The 9,784-nt window shown below is 31.1% G+C and overlaps 1 protein-coding gene across 2 annotated transcripts; it reads right to left on the minus strand.

Moving 5' to 3' along the window:
* Window positions 1-95: 95 nt before the first annotated feature.
* LOC110413314 (ARM REPEAT PROTEIN INTERACTING WITH ABF2-like) lies at window positions 96-5,348 on the minus strand. 2 transcript variants are annotated; one of them, XM_021424078.2, is made up of 19 exons: window positions 5,034-5,348; window positions 4,777-4,931; window positions 4,499-4,671; window positions 4,297-4,417; window positions 4,144-4,218; window positions 3,964-4,058; window positions 3,757-3,832; window positions 3,493-3,600; window positions 3,153-3,281; window positions 2,990-3,058; window positions 2,756-2,815; window positions 2,478-2,601; window positions 2,220-2,359; window positions 1,627-1,690; window positions 1,400-1,479; window positions 1,108-1,172; window positions 905-1,022; window positions 675-799; window positions 96-563 (listed from the first exon to the last, which is right to left on the minus strand). In XM_021424078.2, exons 1-19 carry the CDS (start codon window positions 5,275-5,277, stop codon window positions 467-469), a joined length of 2,118 nt encoding a protein of 705 aa, XP_021279753.1. In that variant the 5' UTR covers window positions 5,278-5,348; the 3' UTR covers window positions 96-466. The 2 variants fall into 2 exon arrangements, with proteins under 2 accessions (XP_021279753.1, XP_021279754.1); XM_021424079.1 differs by lacking the exons at window positions 96-563; window positions 675-799 and having other exon boundaries at window positions 904-1,022; window positions 1,108-1,224.
* Window positions 5,349-9,784: the final 4,436 nt, after the last annotated feature.

The following is a 9,784-nucleotide window of genomic DNA, read 5'->3' on the forward strand; positions in this document are numbered from 1 at the left end:
GCCATGAACCGGCCCACCTAATGCTGGCCAGTTCTTTTATTACCCACAACTAACGCTCCAGCCATGACCCATAGGCCATAGGCGAGACCCAAAAGCCAAGCTCATCAATCTGCAGCCGTCCCCATTGATTTAAATAGATTTGTTGTGGTACGTGGAGTTAGAACCAGGAGACGTGATGGCAGTTTGCATCACAAATCACAGGACTTACACGCTTAAATGGCTAATAAACCTAACTGAAAGTGGAGGATAAAGAAGTATGGGGTTGGAATGATTTTTTTCATTTTTTTTTTTACTTAATCCAAATAAAAGAGATGTTATTAGTTACAGTGAACAAAATACACAGGTTATCAGCAAAATTTCTTTACATCAGATCGACCTGTAATTTCTAACTCCTAAACTATTTATACGTGTAGATGGTGTTCCAAGTTCCAACTCTAATGTTAGTCCAAAAGTAAGGCAAAATCATTTATAGTTGTCTTGCGTCAATTTGCACAGGCTTCGCAAGTGCTTTTATAAAGTAATTGCGTATATCTGGAACCATGCGTTGAATCAAACGAGCACACCTGCATGATTCGAGCCATGAAAGTGGAAACAGCTTATAGCCTGACAAGTTTTTGGACAACAAAACACAATTTGTCCTCTTATTATAAAAGGGAAGGGAAGGAATAACATACCACGGCTTGGTACTCAGTCTTTCAAAGTGCTCTAATATGAAAAGTATGCATGCTTCCCGCAGCGTCATGGCATTAAAGGCCTCCGCTAAATCATACATCAGCGTAACATTCTCCACAGAAATATCCTTAAGAAGGATAATGGAAAGCCATTTCTCTTCAGTCATCAGAATAACAAACAGCTTATGTATCTGTCATAATCCAAGTACTAGAATTATCACACTAAAACACACCTGGGATATAGCATACTCGCAAAGATGCTTAAGGCCATCAAGAAGATACTGATCAGCAGCTCTAAGAAGATCTTGAGCAATATCAATCTCCACATTCACTGATCCTGTGTATATATACCTAGAAGCACAAGACCAGAATAATACAACTCAGGTTGTTTGAAGAAATTCATTTTATACTTATAAGGGAAAATTCAAAATTCTACCTCATCATTAACTCAAAAACATCCCATCTGATATTTGGAATCTCCACATCTTTGGCATCCCTCTCCTGCAATGCCCATTTTCATGTTCTTAATACAATACCTTGAGTTACTCCACATCTACAATATTAAAAATTATTTATTGTACTATCCAGTGATGTAATCCTCAAACTTATGATTTCTTTTTCCATCTTGTTAGTTATGTTAAGCCTTTTATTTCTATGGATGGTGACAACAAAGTAGCATACGTTACAAACAGATCATGAAAAAAATATACTTGAATTGTATAACTCACCCGGTAACCACCATCAAACATTGCACGGAATGTATCCGAAGACGCAAGAAGACAAATTCTGTGAGCATAGAATCGTTTACCTGAAAGAAGAATATGCAAATTGCAGGTGAATACAACTTAAGCAACAATTTTTTAACTTAATATAGAAGAGGAAATATAAAGATTTAAACTGAATTAAGAATAATAACAAGCAAAGAGCAAAATCATTTCATAAGAAATGTCCATACCTTCAACCAAGAATGTAATATCAGATAATGTAGGATTATTTACATACTGCTCACCCAAGTACACCTGCATTCCAAAAATAAAAGACAAGAGAAGACCACTTAAATCTAACGGGAAGGAAATTTTTAGCATCATTCATATCCCAAGCTAGTAAAGATTTACCCCTAGAGCATCAAATTTTTATCAGTTTTTAGGCAAAATAATGCCACACAAGGATTACATTGCTTAAAGTAATAAAAAACTACTGCTATGTAGGATCTAATGTTAAAAAGAAAAAGGTGGCAAAAAAAAGTAGTCACCAGCCTCATATATAAACCATGACCTTATAAACAATAATAATTAGACAAAAGAATTTGAAATTTAGGAAATTTTAGGTAAATATGAATAATAACAGTGATACAGATTATGAAAAATTAACTACAAAAAGGTGGTTATAATAACAAAAAGAATCCTATCCTGCTAGCGAATTGTTCATGCCACTCTCAAGAAAAAGCAACCAATAATCTGCATCCATATCATCCTATACTCAGAAGAGTTTAAAACAAAACTGAATGTAAAAATGTTCTCACAATAGACCAGCTAGCAGACAAATTACCTGTGGAGTTGGTGATGGCGGAGCTGCATCTGCAGATGAGAGTGGATTGCCCTTAGTGGCCAACTTATACAAGGCTGCTGAACCATCTTGCTGTTGTTTGAAACTTGTAGACTCAAGAAGGCCTAGTAACAGCTCCAGTCCTGGAAAACATTGATGTGCATTCAGAGAATTAGAAATTCAAAAACAGAAAAACTGCAAAAGCCAATCATTTTGCAAGAACAGAAAGTGGTGACAAGAATGGGAACAAAAAATTTTTACCATTATTGTCAACAAAAATATATTGCTGATCATCAGGGGCACAAAGATGAGCAAGAGCCAGAGCAACTTGTATTTGAACAGCCTTGTCTGCTAAACGCAACTGGTATAATAGGTGATTCAGTACCTGTAAAGAGTATGATGCATTAATCTCCCAAAACTATGACTTGTAAGTAACAGTTGGATAAATGCCACTTTCTAACTTTAACAAACTACAGGCCTACCCAAATTGCAAGCACACAACTATGAAATGGTTGAGAGTTAACAATAATTAAACTCACTCGTCCATGAATCTTCTCCTCCAATCTCTTCAATGTCTTTGCCACACAATCTTTAGTTGGCTGCAAGTATTACACAGTGCCTTAATGACTAAAACAAACCATCAAAAATGTACGGACTAGAAACATTTATAATTCTCCTAACTATAAATTCTATGGGTATGTAAAAGGAATGAAACAATTCAATAACCTTGAACATCAGCATATACAAAAGCACAAGAAATTAAAAAAGCAGACCTGGACAATAAACTCCCCTTCCTGGAGTTTCTGAGCACCTCCAGTCCTGATAAGATCTACAACATTATCCTACAGAATAAACCACATGTAAACTTCACTAGACTCCCAGTGCAAGTAAAAACTGCAGTTCAAGTTCAATATATCATAACAAACCAATGGCTACCTCATTATCAGCAAGACCATATAGAGCAAATGCAGAATTATGTTGCAGAGGTTCATTTTTTGAATCAAGAAGCCTAAGCAAGGGCACTAATCCACCGTTTTGCACAATTCCAGCTTGATTGTGTGTGTCCTGAAAGAATAATTGTTTTAGGACAGAAAATACATACTTCAAATAACTATTATTAAGCATTAGGGGAAGAAATTAAAACAAATATTCATATAGCATAAGATAATAAATTACTGATGGGATAATTTAAGTCCACCGACAGACATAATGCTTAAAGTTCTTATCTAGATAAACTGTTCGAACCAATACAAAATAACAGCAAAGAAATACAAACCTGGGCCAAACGTCCAAGTGCAAATGCAGACATTTCCTTGAGTTGCACGTCTGAAGACTGAAGCATTTCAATTAAAGGAGGAACAGCTCCTCTTTGGACAATGTGAACCTGCAAGATCTCCATCTTCATAACTTTTAACAAGAAAACACATAAGCCCTGTGTAAAAATGTAACTAAAACAGACAATCAACAACAAATAATAATCCATATCCTTCACTTATGAGCACAATTCAAGTATCAAACTAGAACCAAGATCTTAACAGACCTTGCAATCAGAATCAGCAGCAGCAAATTGACCTATTAGTAAAGCTGCTTCCCTTTGGCTCTCCAGACAGCTAGAACTGTTGGCAAAGTAACATTTTAGAATGAGCGTGTACTTGCAATACGATTAAAACTAAAAATATTATGAGACTAATAAACGACATGATTCTCCTAAGCAAAAAAGAAAACCTAATGTAAAACTCAGGATCACCTAAGTAATCCAATAACAGGCTGCAGTGCTCCAGCAAGAAGAACTTGTTTCTTTATGCTTGGAGAGGAGTGGACAAGGTTCCCAATCACGCCAACCTGAACACCCTTTATGTGAGTTTATAACAGGAACAAAGCTCCAAAACATGTGTTTTCAGATATAAACAGTTAGATGAGAACCAACCGCTTCATAATGAATAGAAACATCCTCAGAGCACAGCATTAGTATGAGGGTGGGTAAAGCATTGCATTCAACAATCTGCAAATTTGCAAAACATATTCAAATGCACAATAGAGCACCAAAATAATACGACATATTGGAAAAGATTAACTTTACCTGATTTTTATTCTCATCATTCTTAAATGCTAGGGTCCTTAAGGCCCCAGCAGCTGCCCTCTGCACCTTTATATCATGATGCTCAAGCAACTCTACAAGCGGTGGGATTCCACCCTCAATCCTAAACATATAGAAAAAGAACCATTAAATATGTGATAATTAATAGTATGAAAATTGAGAAGAGATATCCAAACAAGCGAACCTGATGCGGGTTTTAATGCCGGCATTTTCATGAGCAAGATTTGTTATAGCATCAGCAGCTTTCCTTATAACTCCATTGACTGCTCGAGAATTACAACCATCCTTATGGTTTTTTAGCAGATTCACGAGATAGGGCAGAGCCCCAGCGTCAACTATGAGTTGTTGATGCTCTGGCTACTTAACATGAAATAGCAAACAGAGTAACTACCAATGTAAGTGGGGAAAAGAACAACATTATAATTGAACCGAAATCAAGTAACTAAAAGTCTTAAATCCAACCTTGACGGCGAGTAGTCCAAGCGCAAACGCACTTCCTTTCTCCACTTCATTCTCCAATGGCATCGCGTCGCCTTCTCTCAACGGTGGTGGCGTTTGAAGATGCTTTACCAGTGCAGGAACCGCACCACACTCCACAATCAAATTCACAATATCCTCTGCGATCGTCAAAGAAAATATAATAAAATAAACACCGAAATCTTTGTAACATTCTAAACGAACTACTGCTAAAACAACAGAAATGGAGATTTGAAATATACCGTTCTTGGCGAGTTCGGAGAGGAAGTGAGTGGCGCGTTTGGCGGCGGAGCGATCGGCTTTCGAAAAGGAGAGAGTGGAGTTGAGAAGGCCGACGTAAAGGCCAACCTCTTGAAGGAGATCTTGGTGAGTAAGGCGAGATTCGACGACCGGTACCTTGCAGCGATCTGCTTTGCCTTCTTCAAGATCTTGCTCCAACTTCCGCTTCAAGCTTCTTCGTGTTTGGGGCTTCTTCTGGTGATCCATTTGGAGAAATCCAGAGGAAGAATGGAGAGAAACGAAGAGTGTAATCTTGGAAAAGTGAAAAATAGGGAGGAAGATTTGTTTTTTTCAAAACAAGCGCGTTTCAGTTTTGGGTTTTATACCGGTAAATTGTTTTGGTGGAGTAGAAATTGGGAAAAAGGGAGCCCGCCAACTGTTTTCAAAACTTGCGCTCCCGCCCTTTTTTAATGCTAACTTGCGCCTGCCTAATTTGGGCTTCGGTTTGGATTTTAAAATTGGGTTTTTTTGTGTAAAATATTTTTTAAAAAACATTTTTAAGACTTATTCTTATTTTAAAGTAGGGAAAAAATCTAAAAACATCTTAGGGTTAATGAAAAAAATAACCATTGATCCAGAAAACAAAAAAACTCTTTTATTATGTTCAGGAATATATCTTTAATAAATATTAAAAAAATAAAAATATGTTGACATTTAATTTAAATGTTTTTAAAATATTAATATTTAAATTATTCAAAATTACTAAAATTAAACAATATTTTTTAATGAAACAATTCAACATAATTAAATTTTTTATTTATAAATTAAATAAATTTTACTAATAATTATAATAAAATAAAAATATAAAAATATTTATTTTGAATGTCTTATACAATTGATAAATATTGATATTTTTATATTGAATACACATAAATACAAGATTTGAGTATCGTACGTAATTGATAAATATGAATATTTTTATAGTATTGTGTTAAAAAAGTTATGAAATATAATTTTTTTTGAAAATTATAACTTACTTTAATTATAAACTAATATTATCTAAAAGTTATTGTGTGAATGGCTATATTGCACTCATAGTTAAATAAAATACTCAAATATGAGATTTTTTTATTTTTTGTATTTATATTATTATTTATATTTATTTTTTAATTTTATTTGATCATATCTTCTACGTTTCTATAGATTTTATTTTTCAAATTTTTATGAACCATCAATCATTTTTTTTTTGTTATGTGATTGTATATTTTACTTATCATTTTTTTTCTTTTTGTGTTATGTGAATTTTTTTTTGATGATTTTATTTATTAAAAAATTATTATGTAATTTTTAAATATGAGTTGTAATGTTGCATTATGAGTTGTTGTTTAAAATTTCACCATCATGCCATTTTTTTATTAGTTATGATTATATACGATATTTGTTATGTGCTTTACGTTTTATATTTACTTGAAAGAAATTATTTTTGAGTATTTAGTCTTTAAACAATATTGATTATATGAGATCAAGTTATTAATCTTATATATCATATTTAATTATTTATATTTTATATATTATTCTTTTTCATCTTTGACCCTGTCAATAAAAGTTGATCAACTCTACCCTTACCTAGAAGCCTCCAAACTTAACTAACTCACATGCCAATCAATTAGTACTCCACAGGATACAAAACTATCGTTTCATATGGTGCAAAGATAAGGCACTAAAGGCTTCATTTTATATATAGTTATAGATACGTGATTAAATATTGTAAGAAATATCATTTTTGATTTTATCCATTTTTATGTCAATTCTTTATTTTGATCTCAAATTTGTAAAAATCAAATGATATAACTGCTTTGTAATAATCTCCTATTTATCATCTTAACAATCAAATAACTGTATTAATGATACGAAAAATATTTTTCATTAGATGATTCGAATGATAAATTGGGAAAAGCAAAACGCTCGCCAATTTAACTTTGAATTTAATATTAACTTGCGTTCCTGCCAACTTGCGCTTCAATTTGGATTTTAAAGTTAATTTGTGAAAAGAGAAAAAAATATAAAGACAAAAAGAATTTGCCACGAGCACACACAGACGTTATTGTACATTTGGTCAATAGTGACATAATAATTCAAAAATATTAAAGTTTAAAATAGAAAGATTAAATATATTGTGAGTAACATTTCAACTGTTCATTATTAATATAATGAATGAATAAACATATTTACACTAAGTTTAAAGTTTGTATTTAAACTTATTTGATAATTAATTCATATATTTTCAAATATTTAAAATTACATTAAAATAGAAAAAAAAAAGATAGTTCTTGAATGAATAAGGTTTAAAATTTTAATATAACATCTCCCATTGAAATATAAAAAAAAATAAAAAACCTCAAAAAGACTTATAAAAGTTGATCCCAAAAGTTAAGGGATTAATTCATATTGGACATAAACTAAAGGATCCCTTGCTGTTTGCTAAAGATTGATCCCCTTTCACATTTTGTTGAATTTCAAGTGAAAAGACCAATCCCATGAAAGAGGGGGTCAAATCCAAGGTATCAATTGGTGCTAATGAAGTTAAAGTTTCAGCAAAGCATCAACTCTTTTTCATTCAATACTATGCAATGATTCTAGTGTGATTTGCAAGCATAAATACACCATCCTTGAGTCATCTTTGCAAAAGGATAAGAGAAGAAACAAGGCACAAGACACAAGTTTAAAGCAAATTTTTTCACATTCTTTCAAGTTTTTCATATCACTCGAGCCTTCATTCATATTTGATATTATCTTGTATTCATTAAGCAATACATACTAGAGGCTTTGTTTTTTTATAGATTACCAAACATTGAAACTCTTGAGAGATGAAGACGTTATATTTTGATCCACAAAAGTAGTGTTAGACGTCCTATCTCTAAACTTTTGAAAGATAAAAAGGGTTACAGCTTAACCTTGACAAGATATTTGTAGTAGTTGAGTTGAACTCTTTAACAAGTTAAATGAGAAAGGATCGATTACAAAATTTTGGTTCTAAATTTCTTTTAAATTTCATAACTACAGTGAAATGTATGTTTAGTACTTGAATCTCCCTTTTAATTAGAATGAACTGGATAATCAATAATTTAGTCTAAATTATATATAGAATTGGTTATGTAAAAAAAAAAAATCTAATTTTCATGAAAACACATTTTTTTTGCTTAAATATATTTGTATGTCTTTCTACTTTAAATATTAATTCGGGTAAAATACACTAACACCTTCAAGTTTAAACCATAATTCTATACGAGTCAATTAGTTTTTAAAATGAACACTTCACTTCAAAAAAATATCTTTTGCTAAACACAAAAGTTAAGTCGTTAGTCAACCATTAATATTCCTATTTGTGTTGATGATGTGATAATATTAAAAGGATAAATTTACTTTTGATTAATTTTTAAAATGACCTAATTATAATTTTTTTAAAAAAAATCAATCTCACCTTTCACCGGTCTGCCATCTTGCAACCAGATCTAGCCGAGGAGTACCAAATCTAGTAAGGGAGCATGCATCTCAATGTTTTTTGAGAAGCACGTTTTGGTGCTCCATTGGGGAGATTAGGCCAAATTTAGCATTTCATAGCTAAATACAACCACGAGGTGGTTGGTTGGTGTAAAGGAGCATTATTGGCCAACCAGAAAGAAAATAAATTAGTGAAAAAAGAAGAATAACATTTTAGATATTTTATATTTAGACATTAATGTCGTTTACACATTTGGGGTGGAGTGTTCGTTTTGAAAATTAATAGACTTACGTAAAATTATGGTTAAAAATTGAAGGTATTAGTGTATTTTACCCTTTTAATTAATTAAAAATTAATCTCATCATGTTTCACAATTTTATTATTTTTATGGTTATAATTATGACATTTACGCATTAAATTAGTCACATGCAATGCATGTATTAAAAAACAAGTATTAAAGTAAAACTATATCAACACAAAATAAAAAGAACTAGGAGTATAGAATCATATATTTTGGTTATTTATCAAAATTTCAATTTACAAATTTTAATCTTTTATCCAAATAATTTTTAAATAAAAGTTAAAAAAAAGCAACAGTAAAAGTGTCAATTGAATGGACTGTTAAGAAATTATTCACCATCTTAACATCTACCTATTATTGAAAAATTTTAAAAAATCCACCTCATTTGCATGTGCATAAAACAAGGATTTCACAAGATCAAACCACTCATTAACCCCTATTTTAGATGGATACCTCGTTAAAGTATAGTATTGAACTTAAATGGCTCGAATGACTTGAATAAGAGCCAGATTAATTTTAGTTTAACCCAATTTGGTTTTGGCCAGTACAAATTGGAGATAGAAATGTTATTTGACCGTATATTTGGTTTGCAAAATAAAATATAATAGAATAAAGTAGTTATTTTATAGGAATAGAATAAGAATGCCATAAAATAAAATAGTTATTTTGTGATATAGTTTATAAAATAGAACAAATAAGAATTGTTATTATAACTCGTTCTGATGTCTGGTTGATATGATTAGTTTTGAAATAATTAGGGAATAATAAAATGATAAAATTACCTTTTGTTATAATTTAGTAAATTAGACAAAATTACTCATTATTATAATATAAAAATATATTTTTTAATCTTTTAATTTTTATTTTCAGTAAAATTTTAAAATATTAATAATTTATAATTAAATTATTAATATAATTGTTATTTTAATTTCTTTTTATTTATTTTCATTAAAAATTTAAATATTAATAAT

Source organism: Theobroma umbraticum, unplaced genomic scaffold (genome assembly GCF_002168275.2).
Source record: "Theobroma umbraticum cultivar Fairchild unplaced genomic scaffold, ASM216827v3 scaffold_4.1, whole genome shotgun sequence".
Lineage (NCBI taxonomy): Eukaryota > Viridiplantae > Streptophyta > Magnoliopsida > Malvales > Malvaceae > Theobroma > Theobroma umbraticum.

Bases quoted from the DNA above. Each gene is read 5' to 3' on its own strand.
- LOC110413314 (XM_021424078.2), bottom strand. From the start codon at position 5,277: ATGGATCACCAGAAGAAGCCCCAAACACGAAGAAGCTTGAAGCGGAAG. The intron at 4,219-4,296 runs GTAAAGTTAATC...GCAAATTTGCAG, and splicing joins ATGATGAGAATAAAAATCAG to ATTGTTGAATGCAATGCTTT. The intron at 3,059-3,152 runs GTAGCCATTGGT...TTTATTCTGTAG, and splicing joins ATGGTCTTGCTGATAATGAG to GATAATGTTGTAGATCTTAT.